The sequence below is a fragment of the Lepeophtheirus salmonis genome, chromosome 11, assembly GCF_016086655.4.
Source record: "Lepeophtheirus salmonis chromosome 11, UVic_Lsal_1.4, whole genome shotgun sequence".
Lineage (NCBI taxonomy): Eukaryota > Metazoa > Arthropoda > Copepoda > Siphonostomatoida > Caligidae > Lepeophtheirus > Lepeophtheirus salmonis.
Genome location: NC_052141.2, coordinates 7,200,084 through 7,222,350, shown reverse-complemented (window position 1 = coordinate 7,222,350; position 22,267 = coordinate 7,200,084). Strand labels below are relative to the sequence as shown.

Here is a 22,267-nt window from a genome sequence, read left to right as displayed (position 1 = left end):
ACACACAAATTGAATCTGTTTTGTATATATAAAATTCTCTTATTCTCTCTATCTTTTCAGTTCCATCTAATGTAGAAACTTATTGAAAACATCTGCCTCTTTTCTAAATATAAATAATAATTGCTATATTCAATATTTTCAAATTTTCATCAATGATTATAGATCAATAACAAAGTTAATTTCGTCTTGTTACGTCTGATGTCCTTCTATTATCGAGTAGTCCATTAAAATCTGAACAATTTGAGTTTTAAACATCAATATGATATAATTTATTCATTAACACTAGACTATAAAAAAATGTATACTATAAATAGATTTGAGTCAGAGCTCTCTTAATCATTAACGTACCTCTTTTAGCGGAAATTATGGCATCTAGGTGGTGGTGGAAGGGCTGACACCCGCTGCAGATGGTGTCCTGTTTCATGGCGTCCAAGTGCTGGATTACAGTAGCTTTGGTATTTGGATGAAGGACCTTCTCCTCGACATGTACTCAAAAGGTAAAGTAGAGAGTGTTGGCATCAGTGCTGTAGGGGGAAGGGAGTGCAGAAGTGTCAAAAAAAAGTTCAAACGAGTCTTTCTTCGGTGAAAATGTTTTTTTTTTTTCATTGCTGGTGTCAAAAGTGGCCTCTTTACCATTGACAAGGCTATTTTCACTCACTTTTTGATAGCTCTCTCGACAGTCTGGAGTGAAATCCCAAGGTTTCTTGCATGATCCCTCATGGAGTTGAGGTGGTTGGGGTGGGTTGTTTTCTATAACTTCTCCGTACCCAGTTTGACCTTTATGACAGAGCCCTCCTTCCTCTCCAACGTTTTGGAATTGTTAATGGTGTAAATGAGAGGGTCCTGGAGAAGCCTAAAGATTTGGGGGTGCGAGAATGGAAATTTGTTGATCACTTTCAAGTTTGTTTTTCGACTTTTACAAACGCTAGGGAGCTGAGTGTTATTTTGTTTTATAACTAATTGTTTATACTTTAATATATATTGAAATATGAATCAATTTCAATAAATCAACATTCATTCATTATTGAATTAGTAAGTATTTAAATTTCAATGAGCCACCCGCTACATTTCGTCCCGTTTTTGTTAAATTTATATCTACTCGGCAAAGTTTTAAAACCACGACGTATTTCTTTGATTTGGATTCAAAAAGTTTCCTGCCCACACGAAGGAACTAATCTGCTTCATCTGGGCCGGTTAATAATTTTTAAAGTTGAAAATCCTAAGCTTTAAACCAAAAATTAACATGGAAACCATATCAATTGAATAATTTTTGAGAGGAAAGCCGCTTAGATGTCATAAGATTTTATTAAATGACCTTCGAAAAATAAACACAAACTCTAATTTGTATCCAGTAATGACATAGGTAGGAGTTACTCCGTTGTCGATCCTAAATTCTACTCTGATTCCAACGGGGACTACACTTATATCTCCACAACAAATCCTCAGTTCTACTCCTCATATTTCATGCAATCGTGATTACTTAATAGTTAGATGTTCTCTCTTCAAGAATAATCAATGAAAAATAAAATTAAAAACGATTTATTTTGTTAATACTATATTTCACTCTGAGTCCATCATAACTCCACACCAAATCCTTATTCTTGCTTTGCGTCATTCATGAGCACAGGTTCTTGTATTTTTCACTCGATAATGAGATTTTATCACCTCCAGAACGAAATAATGATGATAACAGCCAAGGGCGTTGCTAGCTTTCATAATTTGGGAAGGAGTAGGCCTTAGCACCAAAAATTATCAACACCACTATATTATTACATATACAAATAGGTTTATTATATATATACATATACTAGGTGAGTATACCCACGTTGTAGGGCTGAATAGAGGGGAATAGAAACAAAAAATGAAGGTTAAAGAAATGAGACAGAAATAGGGATGCCGAAAGAGACAGAGGATACTGCGTTAGCTTGCTAACAAAAAATCCCCTATGAATTTTGTTGTCAGCTGTCGACTCCCTCTTCTCGTTTGATGCGTCATGTCTATTTCATAATTTATTTATTTTGATAAATCAACAAAGTAATTAGTTGCTCTATACTTTTGCTCCGTTTTCAAAAGGACAATAATATACAATTTCTTGTTGATCCTTCGACGATAATATAATATATAAATTGGCCATGTTATTATTTATATTAATAAATTTCGGCTATCATTTACAAATACAAATGTATAACCTCTTTTTGAATAAAATATCACTTAGCAATATTATAATACATTAAAGAATAAAATACTAGTGAGATTTTAATGATATGTAATTCATTTTAAAAATGATGAAGAAATGATATGAGAGTGGTAGTCTGGGAGTATATAAGAGATAAATAGCAGTTGGTATGATTGACTTATTTGGCTAACTACACAATAATTTCATCCCTTTTTTGGGGGTTCTTTTTGGAGGAAAGGTTGCGTGATACAAGACAGGTAACGACGTGAGAGAGAATGAAAAAGAAAAGGAGATATATATAGCAAGAGAGAAGGAAAGGATGGTTTCGTTTTCGTCAAAAAAAAGTGCTCTTAATGACCTTGGTGGCCCGAAAAAGTATCATAGGAACATACTTGGTTATTTTATTCGTCTGCATGCTAACTTTCAGACTAATCTGTTCCCCCGTTTTGAATTATAGTATCTACGATAACAGGAAAAACAAAATTATAAATATAATAAAGATATTATATATTTTTTTTTCCTGGGAATAAAAAAAACTCTTTTCAGATCGAAATAACAACGAAGCTAGCTCGCTAAAAAATGCTTGGAAATACAACCCTAATAATAGGTAAATTAGTAATGATAGTATTGAATGCCATATGCAGGGAGGGATTAAAACTCCGGAACAAGTTTAAACATCAATATCTTGGCAATCCTGAGATCTAAGTCCATGAAAGTGGGCTCGGTAAATTCAACTTAAATTAGTAATGATAGTATTGAATACTGTTTTGGGCGCACGCTCAAGGACCCAAATAACCATATAGATAATGATCGATGATGTAAATCCGGTGTTTTTTGGGCTGGCCCGTTAATTTGTAATTGGTAATATAAAAAAGGAATTTTCTTTTCCTTAGCGTTTGTCACTATCATTTATGTAATTCCTGAATAGTGAACATCCTTTCCTAAATAGATTCAATTATATTCAAAATCTGAATGAAGTCCGTGTGTGCTCATAAAACGACATCGGAGTAATTCTCTCAAATTTCTTTTTTTATTTTTCCCTTCTCTCTTGTCACAGCTGATTGTAATAGATATAATGCACCGTCATGAACATTACACAGCTGATTGTAGTAGATATAATGCACCAGCATTATTCTTTGTCTTCTCCAAAACATTCTTGAAATTGTCAGGGTTACAATATTGATTTTCGTTTTTTTTTTTTAACTCGTCCATTCTCAGCTGGATTTTCAACCTCGATTATAATTCTAGAGAGCTTAAATGAATGTTCACCGATCTGTTGTCATGTTAGAACTTTAAAATGGTACGATTTGTTTAAATCATGTAATTGGAACGGGATTTATTCTAACAGCTTTTTAAGACTTTTATGTCTTGGTCAAAGAAAATGTGACCTCCTAGCTCCGCTGAATGGAATAAAAGTTTGCACTTAATAATTTAGCACCTGTAAGGAACTCTATCCCTTGCCATGTCCCCAAGGCAGCTCAGTCATTCCTATCTCAATGGTTCCCATTTTTGCACAGGCTGAAATCTGGCCGAGCAATAATCCAAATTAGAACACTCTTTATTACTATCTATGAAGTATCATTTAAGAACTGGTCAACTGCAATGAGAGTTCCCCATAGACTAGCATCATGCAGAAACGCAAGACAATAACTGCTGATCGTTTCACTAAGGCTGCGGCACGATTTGATCCAAAGGTCAAAAAGTTTATTGAAGATGGAGGTCGCATATAATGAATCAAAACACAAGATCACTGACAATAACTTCATAAATTTTCAGTATAGGTATTTAATCATTAAATGGTCATGCTATAAATTCTAATATGGCTAGAAAAAAATTCCCAATTTATCTGCAAAGGCTTGAAATCCAGGGGCCTTCAGTCCTCTCCAAAATCAATGAATTTTTGTCGTTACCCGCTAAAAAATTATTAACAGAGACGTGACTGATGCAACCCTGGAAATCAATAGTTCATTTAACGCTGATATTTTTAATTATATAGAATGGTAAAGACCACCAAAAAAGAATGTGTCATTTTGTGCAATTTAAAAACAACAAGGGTCAACAAATGATACACAAAACTGAAAAATGGGCTGTTCAGTTTTATAGAATACATTTTTTCAATTTCTCTTGATAAAAAAAAAAAATTCTGTTACAAATTTGGAAGATATAAATGAATATCAAAGTCAATATACCATGAATATTTGATCTGAGTATCAATTGGGATTAGGATTATCATCATTATAACCTTGAACCCTCCAGAAAAAGATTTGATTAACTATTTTCTACAATTATATTGATGTTTTTAGCAAATACATTCAGGTGTTTCTAAAGTAGAAGTTCACTTCTAGAAATATTAATATTTCATATAAATATTCGTTCTCTCAACAGTTATTCATCAGCAATCATGAAAAGCTTTCATCTTATTATTGTTTTGTTATTTACTCTTCAATGGAGGACTACTCTTTGTAAGTATCATCACTAAAAAAATGTTTAAAGTATATTGTCTCGACGAAATAAGTGATATGGATATTTTGAGTCTGATTAAAATAATATTGATTTTTGTGACGTTCCATACAGCTCAAAAAACTACAGCAAAAATAACGCAGCCACCCGTTAAAACGCCGGTTCCAACTGCTGTACCATCAACAACGCCAATGGTATCAACAACACCAATAGCTTCAACAACACCCATGGAATCAACAACGCCAATGGCCTCAACAACACCCATGGAATCAACAACGCCAATGGCCTCAACAACACCCAAGGGATCAACTACTCCCAAGCCATCAACGGGTTCTATGGAATCAACAACACCAAAGGAATCAACTACTCCCAAACCATCAACGGGTTCTATGGAATCAACAACACCAAAGGAATCAACTACTCCCAAACCATCAACGGGCTCTATGGAATCAACAACACCAAAGGAATCAACTACTCCCAAGCCATCAACGGGTTCTATGGAATCAACAACACCAAAGGAATCAACTACTCCCAAGCCATCAACGGGTTCTATGGAATCAACAACACCAAAGGAATCAACTACTCCCAAGCCATCAACGGTATCGATGGAATCAACAACACCCAAGGAATCAACAACACCCATGGCTCCATCCACTAATCCATCTACTAGTAAGTTTAACTCTATTTAATCAAATTAATTTAATACTTATTTAAAATTTTAGCATGCAAAACAACACAGGAATTAGTTTGCATATTCCCATTTATTTATGCTGGTGTGACTTATAATTCATGCACAGACATTGATAACAATGGAGTTAAATGGTGTGCAATCTCACTCTATACCACTAACGAGGCCAATGGTTATGGAAACTGCAAATCTGATTGCAAGGGTAAATTTGTAAAATAATTCAACCTATAAGATGTAAATTATTACCCATTTCAGACAGTACAATTGGTTCAACTACAGTGACACCGCTGGGAAGTGAGTGTCTATAAACACTACTCAATATATAAAAAATATACTCACGACTCTTTCTTTTAGATCAATGCAAAACTACACAAGAAGTTGACTGCAAATTCCCATTTATTTATTCTGGTGTGACTTATAATTCATGTACAGATGTTGCTAATAACGGTGTTAAATGGTGTGCCACCTCAGTCTATGATACTAATGAGGCCAATGGCTTTGGAAACTGTAAAGCTGATTGCAAGGGTAATTATTATTCTTATATAAAGTGAGAGACAGAGGAATAACATTTTTTTTTTTTTCAGATAACACTCTAGGAACAACCACTGTAAAACCTTTGGGTATGGTTTGCAAATAAATAAAACTTAGCATTATTCGTTGTAAACGAATATAATATTTTTTTTTTTAGATAAATGTCAAACAACACAGGATGTGGATTGCGTTTTTCCATTTATTTACTTGGGTACATCTTATACCTCGTGCACAGATGTTCAAAACAATGGAGTCAAATGGTGTGCCACATCTCTTTATGATAGTCAAGAGGCCAATACCTATGGAAACTGCAAGGCTGACTGCAAAGGTAACTTGATTTACTTCACTAAACATACATAAATTATTTTTTTCCAGATACAACTAATTTAGTTTCTACGGCCAAACCTTCTGCTGGTAAGTAACATCATACTTCATTTTAGACGTTGCTCAAAACGCTAGTTTTACGCTATCTTTAGGTCAATGTCAGACAACCAATGACGTTGCATGTGTTTTTCCATTTATTTATTCTGGTATAACATACAACTCATGCACAGATGTGGCCAATAATGGAGTTAAATGGTGTGCTACTTCACGTTACGCCTCTATGGAGGCTTTAGACTATGGAAACTGCAAACCGGACTGCAAGGGTAACGCAATATCTTATTAGTTTTTTGTAAAATTTCTTATATACAACGCGTTCCCTCATTTGAGCGAGGATTTATTTGGGTGAGCTTTATATCATAAATGTAAATTTTAGCTACATTTCCATATAAATAGAGTACAAAATTAATGACGTCATTACTTACTGGAGTGGTCTTTAAAATGCAAATGACGCTATTTTCAGATTTTCTCTCAATTCTTTGTTTGTCAAGTTTTTGTGGAAATAATTCAGTGAGACGGCGGTAAAACACTTTGATTGGTCAGTCTATGTGGAGTTGATATCTTTAAGAAAGATATCAACTCATTCTCGTTGCCAATGTCATTGTATCTTTTTTTTCTCTCTCTAAAAATGACTTCATTCATCTTGTGATATATATTATATAGAAATTCTGATTAAATTAAATCTCTCTTACAAATAAATCATGGCTGAAACGAATGTTCTAAGATGATAATCGCTCTAAATAATATGGATATGTAAGTAAATTTTTCTACTAATTATTCAAGGATGTGAAACAGTGTCAGGTATTGCCTGCCAATTCCCATTTATTTATTCTGGAACTACGTACAATGCTTGCACAGATGTCGAAAATGGCGGAGTCAAATGGTGTGCTACGTCACGTTACGCGAGTAACGAGGCACAAAATTATGACAATTGTGGAACTAATTGTTAAATAGTTTTCATAGCATTTATTTTAATTTCTTTGTTCAAAAATATATAAATTTGCTGATTGGAGAAAATAAAGATGACTTTTTATGTTCACTCCTTAGACATTTATTTTTCAACATCAACCTCATCGAAATTACTGTCTATGTTAATTACCCTTGTTGTATATGGGTTAAGATGTGCGCATATTTTTCTTCATCTCCTAGATGCTCACAGATAATTGAATGAAACGTCATGAAAGCTACGCTGATCTCCTCTCAAGTATTTTTGCAATTCTCATGGTTACCATATTGATATTTTCATTTTTTCTATACTGTATCTATATTATAAAAAAAGTTTAGTCTCTAGTTCAGTTCATCGACTCCTAATATTTAGTAGAAATTCTCCGTTTAGTTTAACAACAATTCTGACAAATTTCAAGGCAATTCATATATGTAAAAGTTTATAAAAACAAGTTTTTAAAAGATCTTGAGGATGATAAAATCTTAATTTAAGGGATTGTATGAGACTGACCAGATTTTTAATTCATATAAAATTTTGGAATAAGGGATTATTTTTTGTGATATTGTATAATTTTTTTTTTATGAACAATGCATTTTATGCCTATTTCTCCTTCACTAACTATAATCAATTTCCAAAGTATCATAACTCATACTCATTTTAATATAATTGGAATAAAACTTGGATGAGTTTCACAAATTTAGAAATGGTATTTGTTAGTTTGTTCCAATGATATTAGTAATTCTTCTAATGGTGGAGGATTGCCCTTAAAACTGAACCGAATCGAGATGTTGAGCTGTTTTTATAGTTTACTTAATATCAATTCAAGACATCAAATTTTAAGAAGAATACACATTTCATTATTTTCAGGGTTTTTTTTCTACCCAAAGCCTCAGATACATTTAAAATCTTGACTTCCAGCTACTATAGGTATCCCAACTCCAGTTTCTTCTTTAGTACATTCATCATCTTGAGTAACCGGGGTTTATTTGTATTTTCGTTGTATGATTGATTGATGATTGTGCTAAGATTTAGTTGACTGGTAGGTGTTTAAAAAATAAGGTGTTTAAAATTAACTTTAGCTTCTATATTTGAAAAAAACAACATTATGGAATTTTAGTGAGGATTAAAAAACTTATTTTATTCATTGGACACAATATGTTTTTTTAAACTTTTATTTAGAGAGAAAATAATTTATAAAAAATTAAAATTATTTAAAATTTTCTGGTGAAGAGTTATTGTTTAAATCTAAAGGGATTTTTTCGCCTGACATAATAATTGCTTAATTCAAGATTTGACTACCCTTGTTTTAGAAAATTGTAATACTTTTATTTATAAATTATCATTGTTAGGTAGGATAATAATCAAATCATTTGTTTTTGTTGTGAATTTAAAAACGCTAAAATAGAAATAAAAAGTTAAGTTTATTTGCTCAGAGGTGTATGAAATATGTCTTAGAAATTGTAAGTGTCTTTTTCTATCAGCAATTTGAACAGATATTTTTATTTTCCAAAGCTTTTATCATTCATATTTATTTTTTGAAGATATAACATCTAAGTATTACACATTAACTACTGCGTGTGTTCATGAAAGACAGATACTAATAATGAGGGTTTGTTCCGGAGTAAGTCCTTTTTGGAATCGGAGTAGAATGGAGGATTATCATTAGAGTAGTTTCATCCTATATGTTCTTACTGTATACAGAGTGGGATTTGTGTTTATTTCATTCCTCTCACGAGTGCCTGCTGCTAATATAATACAATGACGTAATAGCTGAGCTACTCTCCTCCCAAACATTCTTCAAATTTCCGGTTTCTTTTATTATTTGATATAGTCAAAGTTTACCCCTCGGTTATTTTTATCTTTGGAAATCAATAAGGAATCATTTTCAGTTTCATTCAATTCAAATATTACTATTAAACTTTATTCCTAAGTCGTAGAATTGCAAAACTTAAAATTATTACCTCCGCCAACAATGTTGAACGGAGCCTCATGTTTTTAGCTCCGTGTATTTGTTAGTTGTCTGTTGATTACAGCAAAAGTTACAGATATACAGACTTGGACCAAAAACATTATTGTTTAAAGTTATTGCTTCATATAAGAACTTTCAAAAAGGGCATAGGAAAAAAAAAAAAAAAATCCAGTGTATTCTACTTGAGTGTCATTGATTTAAAAAAAAAAAAAATACAAAAACGAAGCGCATCAATAATAATTATTAAAATAATATCCTAAATAAAACACATCTATAAAAGGTACTATATTAAAATAGTTGAAACCAAAATAAATACAAGCAATCAAGTGTCCAGGTTATAAATTCTAAAACTTCTGAGGATTGACTTTAGTAGTTTCTTATGTTGGAGTGATACCAACGGATAGAATTTCACTTCTTTTGCCGCCGGGATCCAGGACGTGTCATCATCATTGGGGACTTTCAAGGAAAGGGTGGTATATCTAACAGCAATGCCATCGAAATTGCTCAAAGTTTGCTAAGGGTATATTGGCTCATAGGATATAAGCATTCCAGCAATTAATGCCTTAGAGTTTAATAATGCAAAATTAATGGCTTTAGACTTCTGTGGAGACTGCTTCTTCCTTTGAGATAATCCGAAGTGTATAAAAGCCTTGATTAAATTCAAAGGTCCATTTTCCAGACCCTTAATGTTGATAGAGACGAATCTTTGCAGAATTTTGACAGCCCTGCAATCCACAAAGGCATGCAGTATATTGTTAAAAAATTTATATCAATCTTTGCATGGTTTATAAAATTTGATTTAATTGACAGAGATCTGAAATTGAGAAGTAAATTTCCTACCATCCAAAATATACATACAGAAAGATAAAATTATTTTTCTCCAATTTTTTCGAAGTCCTAACAAAAATTTAAATAGTATCACACATAGATTGAGCTTCGTTCTTTGGATTAATAAAAGTAATTTTAATATGCCAGGGTCTAGGAACAATAAAATCTTTTTCACACTTTTTAAAGGGTAGTAAAAACGACCATCGTAAAAGGGGGTTTGCTCCTTGAAGTCATGAAAGGTTAAAATATTTTTTCCCTGGGCTTCTTCCTCTAAATTCTTCGGAGTCCTAAGATTCTTAAAAAAATACAGGCTTCTTAACTTTGCCTCGTACTATATCCAGAATATAATCCCCATTGAATAAAGGAATAGCTGACCAAATAATAAGTTAAGCTGCAACCTATATCGGGGAGTGATCAGCAATTTTCTTGTTAGTGAGGTTAGTACCAATCATAAGTCTATGGTAGACCTCACTGAATGAAACCTCTCTCCTCCATTCAATGACAAGTTCCCTGGACTTATCTATAAAAATCTTGATATGAATTTAGGGTATTATATTCCTAAGAATTGCAATTCCGCCTCCAATGAGTGATTTAGGCCTTTTTATTGGGGTCAAATAGCATTGGTGAAATAGTTTTTTCAGCCTCTCTTGTTCCTTTTTCATCACTCTCTGAGCAAATTGTGAGGAAGGAGTGCTTTTGTATATAACTTGGGGGAGTAATTGTGTGTTATATAGATCAATTCTTTTCAGAAGATTCAAATGTCTCTTCATAGATAGGTTTCGGTAAATAGCACTATTTATAGAATGCCAATTCAAAATATGAACGCCTGGACACTCCCAAAGCATGCCCAAGATCTCAATTTTATTTTTGACTTGACAACTTCTTACTTTTTGATCCTCAATTGGCTTCCAAGCAACCAGAGAAAGAATGGTGTTATTTTGCCTGTTGAGTCTTACACCAGATATTTTCTCATACTTTTCAAAGAAGTGGATTTGATTCTTATAAGAAACTGTGACTCTGAATTAAATAAGTGACACATAAATCGATCAGATGTGGTTTGTAATGAAAATAAACACAAAAACCCACCCTACTTATTTAAAATATATATAATTAGATCTTCTATGGATGCAATGAATAGAAGAGGCGCGGTCGGCAGCCTTGTCTGCAGCTTTTTTCAAATAAATTGGTTCACTTTCTGCTCCATTTAACGAAATAGTAGATGCACCATTATGTAAAAGTACCCTCACATGATTTAAAAACTTGTTGGGTTAGAAGTCTCTTAATAGCTTTGAAAACATGACGATGATTTATCGAATCGAACGTCTTACTAAAGTCAACTCCGATAATAGCTCCATATTTTTTTATATTACTATCTGATTCGATAGCTGCTTGGATGTTTCGTGACAAAATCTTAAATTTTCCATTTCTTCAAGAAGACTTTTTGAGCCATTCCAATATTTTTATTTAATATGGGCTGCATTTTATCAGCCAAGACATATAAAAATTGTTTTATAGACTTACCTGCAAATATTATTGATGGAAAATATAAAATAAAGGTAGTTGCATAAATACGCAGACTAATTTTTAAAGGTTTGTTTATATCTCGAGGTTCCGTGACCGGAAATAAAACATTCCAGCACAAGTAACTCGGTAAATCTTTTGGCTTTGTTTTTATTTTTCTTACTCGCATCAAACAAAGTCGTTTACGATGAATGACGAGGCACAACGTCATCTGGTTGCCACTCTCCTCCGCGCCGGTAGGTCTGTCAATGAGATAATCAAGGACACTGGACTATCCAGGACTACTGTGTTCAAGGTCCAGAAGCTTATCAAGGAGTGAAATATCTGAAAGACCTGTCCATACCTCTGGAATGACTCAGGATTGGCTCGCTGCCAACATGCCATTTTGGAACAAAAACATTTGGCCACTTCAATCACCTGATTTGAATCCCCTTGACTACAGTGTGTGGTGGCAAATTGAGAAGAAGGCCTGTGCTACCCGCCACCCGAATTTGGACTCATTGAAAGCCAGTGTCAATGAGCAGTGGGCAGGCAATGAAGACCATTACATCATTAATGTGTACAAGGCCTTCTGCGGGCGCTTGGAGGGTGTCATAGCAGCTGATGGCGGTTATATTCAGTAATTATATTAAATTTTATAACAGAATAAATTTTCTATTATATAATTCTCAAAAAAAAAAAAAACGTCATACGAATTTTATTACACATTTAATTATTTGCCACAATTAGTCCGCGTATTTATGCAACTACCGGTATAAGGATTGCAAGTTCTATTTAACAAATAAGACTATTATTTTTTTTAAATGTATTTTCTACTTAACGGGTCATCTGATTTTAATAATAACCAATGCAAAAAAAAAAAAAAAAGAAGCTGAATAAATATATTTACTGTTTTTCAATATAATTGCCTTTACATCAATAAAAGTCTCGATTTGACTTTGGAAACAGGAGCAGATATTGATGGCACTCTCCTTAGGCAGATTTCAGAATTCATCCAAGGACCTTTTTTCAGGAAGGTCTGTTGGTATGTAACAAAAAAGTTCATGGGGTTGATGTTCGGTGAGCTTGGAGGGAAACACAAGGTCCATGAATGTAAAAAAATATCTAAAAACCAGGTCAAAATTGTGCTTTTCGCTTCTGGTATAATTTATACAGCAAATCATCTGTAACACACTTCCTGATTAGCCTATTAGAATAGTTGAAATGCTAGGCAATAGCCTAACGATTTGGATGGCTCAATATCCACGATTTTTTTTTACAAAGTGGCGATGAAATCATGATCCTTAGGGGAGTTTAACCTAATCTTGTGATCAACACAACTTTCTGTGGACTCATATTGAACTCTTCACTCTTCCAGGTACCCTAAAAAAAGTGCATAAAAAGTTTGCAACCTTAAAATTGGGTCGTTCGGGGTAAATTGCAACAAGGATACTCTACATTTTCCACAATTATGCAGTAAATACTATATTGTGGATTGATGCCCCTTTTTTATTGACGCCAAACACATCTGGCTAGCCGGAAACTTAATGAACAACGTCCAACCAGACCTTGTACTCAAAGTTTCGGCTGCACGCTGTAACTGAATGAAGGATCATGTCAAATTTTATTGATATTCTGTAAACTTTTTTTTTGGGTGGGGGATTTTTGGATTTTTAAGGTGTAATTTAGTGACATTTTAAATACTGGTAGTGAGTGTTAAGTTTTTTTCTTTTTTTTAGTCATTAAATGACTTTTTATAAGATTTTTCGCAATATTGTGTTCACTTTGTTTTAATGAATATGACACTAACAAGCTTTTTAGATTCACTATGACAAAAATCCTTAATTTTTTCATTGGATGGCTTTATTAATGTGTATCCCCTATAATAGATACCTTTATACTAGATGGTGTTCTGATACTATAACAGTCAATCACGTGCATTTTTGGGTTTGTCAATTCTATTTCGATAATTTTGATGTCAAAAATACACAACGCTCTGGATGGCCAATTGTAGAAAATGTGAATAAAATAATGGAAATCGTCGAGTCCGACCTTCACGTAAGGACTATTTTGATTGCCGAAGAGATAAACATAGTTTTTAAAATAAATAAAGGAAAAAACCATTTAAAAATAATTGCTTGTTTTTACCAAACCTTTTTATAGTTCCAATTCATCAATTAAAAAGTCACTGTGAAAACTAACTTTATGTTATATTTTAAAATTTTGCCTATTACTCGTACAAGAGACGAAACATCCAACACACAATTATAATTTTTTTTGTAAATAAATATTGAATGAATATCATATTAAACACTAGCGTCAACAATTCCTTCCACAATTTCCAAATACATGGACTTCTTTTGTTGAGTAAAGAGAAGTAGCGCACCATTTGATTCCATTATTGTCATCATATGTACAGTCATCATAAGTCACGCCAGCATAACTAAATGGAAATATACACTCCAAGCCCGACTCTGTTTTACATCCTTGTATATCAGATGTAGGTTTTGTCGTAATACTTACAATCCTTTCATCTATTTATTAGAAAAAAGTAATTCCTTTTTTTCATAATTCTGATCAAAGTAAATTACCCTTGCAGTTTCCATAGTCATTCATCTCTTTAGTGCTATAAAGTGATGTGGCACACCATTACATTCCATTGTTCTAAGCATCCCTGCATGAATTATAAGATATACCCAACTAAATAAATGGGAATATGCAATCAATATCCTGAGATGTTTGACATTTGTCTAAAAAAAAAAAAATGAAAAATAACAATTAAAACAAGGAATGAACTTGTTCAACAAATCGTGGGTTTTTGCCAAATTGTTGTACCTTCCTTAATATCATCGTAAAAAATATAGGACATATTTTCAATACCACGAATATTTGTTATTTTGAGTAAAGACAATTTGACACACAACCTTTCAAAATTAGCCATTACCTATTGACTTTGCTGTTGTTATTTTAACAGCTTTATCGGAAATATATTTTATTATTTTCTCCATCCATTTTTGAAATACTCTGGACTAACATAGCAATAAATTACCTTTACAATCTTCTTTACAGTTTCCATAGACATTCACTTCCTTAGTACTATAGAGTGATGTGGTTCACCATTTAATTCCATTGTTTTCAACAACCGTGCATGAACTATAAGTTATATCAGGTTAAATAAATAGGAATATGCAATCGACTTCCAGAGTTGTTTTACATTTTTCTAAAATCTGTTAGGAGTGAAATATTATTCACTAAGCTAATTTTAGTATTATCATGATAATTTATTAAATAGATTACTTACCAGGACCCGGTTTTGTTTTGTCAGTAATGTTATCTAAATGAACACATTCATAATCCAATGTGCATTCCAAAAAAATTATATGGTTACCCTTCCAATTATTATTTGAACTTAGGGTACCACGCACTCTGCATATTAGGGAGTTGTAGCCCTGCTTGTATGGATTAACCTTGTCTGGGCCCTAATTGTCTACTGAGGCCCCATGTTTAATGCCTGTTGCTAAACAAATTGGTATTAAATTAATTTGAATAAAATTTCAAATATTACACTTTTTTTTCCTTTCAAATATTACAATTTCTAATAAAAAGAAAAATATCCTTACTGAGAGGGAGGACTACAGCCCCTCCAGCCTATCGCCTGCGGACGTCCCTGAAGTATAATACAACCTTATAAAAGATATTTTAAGATAACTTATGCCATCATATAAAAAAGAAGCACGCTATTACCTTAAATTTTTCGTTGTTATTTGCCCTATGATTTTCAAATAAATAATAAAACTAACCATATAGATCAAAACCCTTACAATTTATAGAAAAATCAACTGTACAGTAGAATATTCATGAAGTTTGGAATATTGGTGCGATTATATAAATCATCACAATATATTTATATAGTAAAAAAATACGTACTTACCAAGAGATGTCTTCCATCGTAAAATACATACCACAAAAATAATTAAACTAAAGCTCCTCATAATTTCTTCAACAATTATGTCGAAAATAATTAGGAACAGGGGTTTTTATGGAAATATAATATTTCTCATACATCTGTTGGACTCTGAATATAGAAATCGAAATATATATAACCCTGTTTGTGACTGTATTGCCATCAATGATTTCTGGATAGAGAACATAAGATATTCTGGAGTTTGTAGGAGAATCATTTTGTAGAAGGTTCATTTAATGTACATAATTAATTATATTATAACTCAGATATTTATGATGATTTGAAAAAAATTATTCACTCTTTTCCGACTCAAATATCTTCCGGGGCTGTGAACTCGCTAAAATTTCAGGGCGAGACCGAGTCCGACTTTGGCTCTATTACCAAGTCCCGAGTCTAATGGGAATTTCAAAACCGAGTTCCGAATCTGACAAGGCACACACTTGATATTTGTGTTATATGCATACTACAATATGTCAATCAATCTTGATGAACACTACGACAAAAAAGACGAACAACATTAGGTACTTTGCCTTAAACTATTTTGCCTCGGGATATTTTGCCACATAAAATGTCACCTTAAAGTTATTTGCCTCAAGGATATTTCCCCTTTACAGATATATAAATAAGGACATAATTATTCTCGGAATTTCAATACATACATACTATTGAAATTTCACTATTTTATGAGTTCGAACCAGAGACAAAATAGTTAATAAAATTAAAATAATAAGAATAAAAACGACAACGATTCCAAGGGAAGAAGTGCTAATCCCTAATCCGTTATTAATTATCATTAGACTGGATGGATTGTTATGTTAGAAAAGATTGATGGATTGACAAACAAGGCCAATATGAGGAGAGAATATAATGACATCCTTAGTCCAACAGAAAACAACCATTCAACTCGTTTTATAGTAATACACATAACCTATTTGGATCAAAAAAATCAAAGAGAACGTACGTTTTAATCAAAAATAAGCAAAAAACGACGTAAATTTTTTATTTATTTATTGACTTTATTTATTCAGAGAAGATACATATATACATGAACATTCTATTTTAAAATACATTCCCTAAACCAAAGTCAAACATGTTAAAAAATTGCTATCTATGACATTCGTAATCAATCAAATTTTCAACAATACTATAAATTTCTATAAAATTGGACAATAAATAAGTTAACAAAACAAAGCCACAAAATGGCTAAAAATTTCATAAAAAAGAATAAGCAGGTGTTAAATAATATTTAAATAAAAGGAAAAAACAAATTATTATTCTTAAGATCCGGAAAAGGATTTAAAGTTCTTATAATTGTGCATTAAACGGCGCAAAAAGCTAAAGTTTAGTATAAAGGGAGCGGGGATCAAATTGTCACCAAAATATTTTTCTACAAAAAACAACACAACATATACACTTTTTTACTTTTTTATTGAAAATCAAAATTATGACGAGCATATAGGTTTAGAGTAGCCATTCATTCGATATAATCACCGTTGGCATCAATAACGGCCTCAATACAGCCTCTGAACCGGCCGCAGGCTCTTCTGACCATCTCATTGTCCATGTTGCCGAATACCTCCTTGATGGAGTCCATCAGACTGGCCTTGGTGCTATGGGGATGTCTGTTGGTATGTCTCTCGACATAGCCCTAGACAAAATAGTCCAAAGGATTAAGGTCGGGAGAGTTAGGAGGCCACAAATCCTTGGTTACGACGTCATAACAGTTCTCGGTTAACCACTGCATGGAGATTTTGGACACATGGCAGGGTGCTGAGTCCTGTTGCCACACCCAGGGTCTGTTTCCGCCCTTCATGGACCTGGTAGGGTCATCTTCAACCATCTTCTTCACCTTGTCGACAAAGTCGGTGTCCCTGACCTTCCTGTCGGCGCCCTCCTCCTTGGGTACCCTCTTTATGGTAGCATCAACATCCCAGGTGTCCTCTAGCTTCTTACACATACGCTGAATAGTCCGTAAATTCACTCTTAAGGTTTAAGCAATCGTTGAATTGGAGATTTCACCTCCATTATTAACCAATGCCATGACTACAGCGGACCTCGAAAGCTCCTCGTTCCACTTATAGCTCTTTATCTCCTCATGTGATGACGGCATGATGCTAACTGAACTACGTATTGTCAGATGACGAGAATAGCTTTCCTATTTGGTAACCGGTTTTTTATTTGATAATGTCGTCTTCAAGTTATTAAGGTTTAAAGTAGGCGACAATTTGATCCCCGCTCCCTGTAGTTCCATGAATCGCTATTGGAATCCTTACGGAGAAGGCTGAATATTGGGGTACGGCTGCGATAAGAATAGCTCAGATTTCTTCGACTCTGATAGGCTCCACAACTGCCAACCTTTTAGCAATTATGATTTGAGGCAAACTCCATAGTTTCTGTTTTTGTAGGAGCACTTTGGAGTTTTATGGAGAGACTAAATACAATTAAAGGCCTTATAATTTTTTCTGTAATTCCAATTATGTTCTGTGAGATTTTAAAATATCTCTTAAAAACTGGAGTGCCGGGCAACTAGCAAACGCATCCATAAGTTTTTTGAACATTTTGCCACAGTCCTTAGAGAAAGTATTAAAAAATAAACAACCTGAGAATATTTGAAATTGGGCAATAAATTGCCCAATCCATGATTTTAGATATGGAACTCTTGATCCTATTTTTCCGTGTTTTAGGTAAGTTCAAATAACTTAAATATTCATCGGAGATTTAATCCGCCTGTTTTTCAGAGTTGGAGGGAAAATTCATTCATAAGTGCCACAGAATTGGAGCGAGATGGATGATTGCAGCTCTTTTCAGTGGGAAGAAGCGCTTTCCACTATTGAAGAAAATAATTATGGTCAATATTATTAACCGTGATTATATTCTTAGATAACCCTGCCCATTCCTACTTTTTGGGTCTATGAGCTTTTTAAAGAAAAACTTTTTATTATTATTCTGACGCAGAATATCAATAGTATCAGAAAAACTTCATTTATTTATATTTTGCGGCAAAATAACTTTAAGGTAAAAGTACCGGACCCCGAAAAAAACTCCCATACTCTGCAAAGGGTTTCACATATAATAGTATAAGGAAATTAATAATATAAAATTTAGTAATTTAGTTTTGATTTTCCACTGCCGCTTGCAAGCCGTCATTGGCTCTAAGGGCGGCTACATTAATGATGTAGAATGAGAGCTCAGACACACATCTATTCATTTAATAAAACCTTTACATCTAAATAAATTGTCTATAGAAACATCTTAATTACTTAATATGAAAATCTTTGTCGAAACTTGAAAATAAAGAGTTCATTTTATCATTCTTACCCCGAATTAGCCTTGACCTAGAAGATAATATTTTTATGTTAATAATATCTATTTCTACAAAATTAATAGTATTAATTTTGTGGAAATTCTATTTTTAGTTCATAAATTATAGCATTTTGAATTCTAAAATTCAGTTCGCCCTTAAAAAAATGATTCTATTCAAAAAATCTTCCTTTATTCTGATCCCCCCTATGGTAATTAAAAATGAATTTCATATCAGAGAACAATCTCTCAAAACTCACTTGTGACGATAGCATTGAGACAAATATGTAGGCAAGAGCACTAACATACCAGGAGGGATCTTTATTTATGGGTTCTAGGCTGTTTTTCCTCGTAGTTGAGGTTCATTCTCGACATTAATGACGGCATCTTTGAATACTATTTTCTTGAAATAGGTTACAATTTTTGACTAGTTATCTTGTGCCCGAATGACGAGGTTTTAATTAACTTTTATGAATAATACAAAATAGAGGAAAAGACTTGGGTCTAGCACTAAACTTAGACGTGTCCGAGTCCTAAGAAAACATAACAAAAACGCGAGTCCACAAGTCTTAGTACACACCCCTCATATCTACGCGTGATAATGAGCTGAGAGACATTAGCTATTGTAACTAATATGCCTAAGAATTAATACTAATTATAATAAAAATAAAATAAAAATATTAAGTTGTAATAAAGTTGTACTGAGGAACAAAAAAGTACTTTCTAAAACAATCTATTATAGAAATAGCTGAATATAAATATTATAAACTAAAACAATATTCAACCCTCATAACTTTTGAAGGACTTTCAATTTCAGGCTGATATTTTGAAATTACGCATATCTTATATAAAAGACCATTTCATCAAAATTTGGTCAAAATTTTAGATAGCGTGTGACATAGATGTCCTGCGTTTAATTGAAATTGCCACTTACTATTTGACTAATTCAATACCACAAATATATATTTTTTGAGAGTTTCGTCATTAGCAGACAATTTTTTTTAATAATATGCCTTGATAGCTTAATAAATAAGCAAAAATAGTATTTGACGCAACAAATCTTAAATAACTTTTAAAATATATTTTTTTTTTTAAATTATAAACATGTATTTAGTCACGGAACAATGGACCTGTTCAAATTTTAACTTTTTTTTTCTCACCTTTTAATATTTGACTTTTTCCCATTCTCCAAGGTCTATAGAAAGTATATATACCAGTCATTTAGATTTTGAAGCGTGGCTATGCTTGGTGCATGGGCATTGAAAAAAACACACCCTTGGCGGAGTGTCATCTTTGGAGAGACGTTGGCCACCTTTTTAAAATCTTCACAACATTAAAAAAATAACAAATTTATGATTATCGAAACTCATACGCTAATTTAAGGTATTTCTTTTTTGTTAAGTTAATATAAAATTTTAAATTCTCAATTCATAAAGTCATCGAGGCCACTAGACGTTCTAAGGACTGAGTCTGTTGTTTAACTGAGATATATTTATCACAAAACTTTTTTCATCGCTCAATCTGCTTCTAGGTGAAGTAGAGTTGTGGAGAGCTATGGCCATAAGCCAATCTTCCTTCTGAATTTCTATAGCATGTTTTTCTTTTACTTTTTCCCAAAAATTTTCTTCACAGGCATAAATTTGTTTTTAAAGATTGTACATTGTTTTTTTGTTTTAGTTTTCTCCTTTATTCACAAGAGTAAATCATTTAGATGTTAGAAAAAAATATACTTCAGAAAAATAAATGTAATATATTGGTCAAGGTTTTTTATAAATAGGTACATCATGAAGATTTCAAGCATATTCAATATACATTGTGCAATATAAAAATGGGTATTATAGTTCCTATGATAATTATATATATTAAAGCAAGAAATTATCCAACTTTACATTTCATTAATGGTTAAAAATACAAGTCAGACAGAGCAACTTGATGCGAATGATTTGTGGAAAAATAAAAGTGGATCAAACAAAAATTGAGGAACTAATTAAATATTCAATTGTTGTGCTTAGACAAAATCCGTGTTAAAAGGGAATGTAACAGTTCCAAAAACAAAGATTAAGAAAGATAAATGATTCTCACAAATGCAGGAAAGTGGTGAAATGTGGTGATATTTTTGGGCGCCATCCGTCAAGACATGGACTAAATAGCAATATGACCTTCTTTTTCGTACGGAAAATGTTATCATTTTAACTAATTGAGAAATAAAAATCATATCATATACTAGTTCAGTTCTATTGAACATACATCAATGTATAAAAATATAAATGATTCATAGTCAATCAGTTAATGACCATATTTAATTACTGAAGTGGAACGAAGAGGCTGCAAAGTAAATTTAGATTTTATATTTATAACAAACATCAATGCCAAATAAATTAGTGTCCTTTATAACCAAATTCAATATATAAACTGATGACTCAATCCTAGGCCTATTTTATAGATCCAGGTTGACTTAAAATAGTTTGACCCACCTTTCTTTTCTAAATTCCTATTTTAGAACTTTTGTCTATAAATTCATTAACGCCCAGATTTTATGAAGTGCATATCGTTGACCAAGACATTCATTCTGGACAAAAGCTTGAATTGAGAGATTTGAATTTCAATATTTAGGTCGCTATATCTTCGTTAATATTGAAGCTACGAGACTCCAATTTAGATATAATCATAAAAATACTCTGGTTAATTGATTGTAATTTTTGTGATTTTTTATACCTGTTATCAAGGGCGTTCGTGGGAAGGCATGTTTATGAAGAAAAAATTTAAAAAAAATCGAAAATATTAAATTTTATTGAAAAAAAAAAAAAAAAAAAAAAGTCTATAGCTATTCAAAGAAAATTAAATTTTTGGAAAGAAATAAATTATTTGAAAATAAAAAATAAATTTTAACTATTTTTGGAAAAAATATTCAAAAATGAAATTAAAATATTAAATTTTTTCGAGAAAATAATTTCAAAAATGAAATTTTATAAGTCGAAAATCCACAGATTTTCACAAAACGTTAAGCTTTTTGGATTAATAAAAAAGAAAGTCTATAGCTATTTACAGAAAATTAACCTAAAAAAAATAAAATAAAATAGAGTTTGTCTTCAGAGTTAGAAATTGAAGGACCGAAACTTTCAAGAGGATTTCAGTCAATAGTGGTAGATATGTTTTCTGAACAAGGGAAACACTTTATAGCAACCGTCCAGAGGTACTCTGGATTTCCTACCGTACATTATTGTCAATATGGTAGATAAACATCTAGAATTGTAAGAAAAAACAATGATAAAATGTTATTTTATTGATTAATTATGGAGTACCTTAACAGTTAGAATACGATAGATTAGGATTTCCCAAACTTTTTCAGACTGGTGCCTCCTTCGCTTCAACATATACTTAGTGCATCAATGATGTCAAATAACACCTATCCAATAGTATTTACTATAAATAAATAAAGATTTCTTACGAATATTATTTATTGAACCAAATTGATATCTTTGACAAAAACAAACATTAGTGAGAAGCACATATTCATTCCCCAG

At 32.3% G+C, this 22,267-nt stretch overlaps 1 protein-coding gene across 2 annotated transcripts; it reads left to right on the top strand.

Annotated features, from left to right (window-relative positions):
• Positions 1 to 4,497: 4,497 nt before the first annotated feature.
• Positions 4,498 to 7,275, top strand: LOC121126090 (uncharacterized). 2 transcript variants are annotated; one of them, XM_040721390.2, is made up of 10 exons: positions 4,498 to 4,638; positions 4,751 to 5,305; positions 5,359 to 5,526; positions 5,580 to 5,618; positions 5,679 to 5,849; positions 5,921 to 5,944; positions 6,013 to 6,183; positions 6,231 to 6,269; positions 6,332 to 6,502; positions 7,020 to 7,275. In XM_040721390.2, the coding sequence occupies exons 1-10, from the start codon at positions 4,578 to 4,580 to the stop codon at positions 7,184 to 7,186; spliced, it is 1,566 nt and encodes a 521-aa protein (XP_040577324.1). In that variant the 5' UTR covers positions 4,498 to 4,577; the 3' UTR covers positions 7,187 to 7,275. The 2 variants fall into 2 exon arrangements, with proteins under 2 accessions (XP_040577324.1, XP_040577322.1); XM_040721388.2 differs by having other exon boundaries at positions 5,909 to 5,944.
• Positions 7,276 to 22,267: the final 14,992 nt, after the last annotated feature.

Coding starts and splice junctions, on each gene's coding strand:
- LOC121126090 (XM_040721388.2), top strand. CDS start 4,578: ATGAAAAGCTTTCATCTTATTATTGTTTTGTTATTTACTCTTCAATGG. Junction 6,184..6,230: donor CTGCAAGGCTGACTGCAAAG/GTAACTTGATTT, acceptor ATTTTTTTCCAG/ATACAACTAATTTAGTTTCT. Junction 6,270..6,331: donor TACGGCCAAACCTTCTGCTG/GTAAGTAACATC, acceptor CGCTATCTTTAG/GTCAATGTCAGACAACCAAT.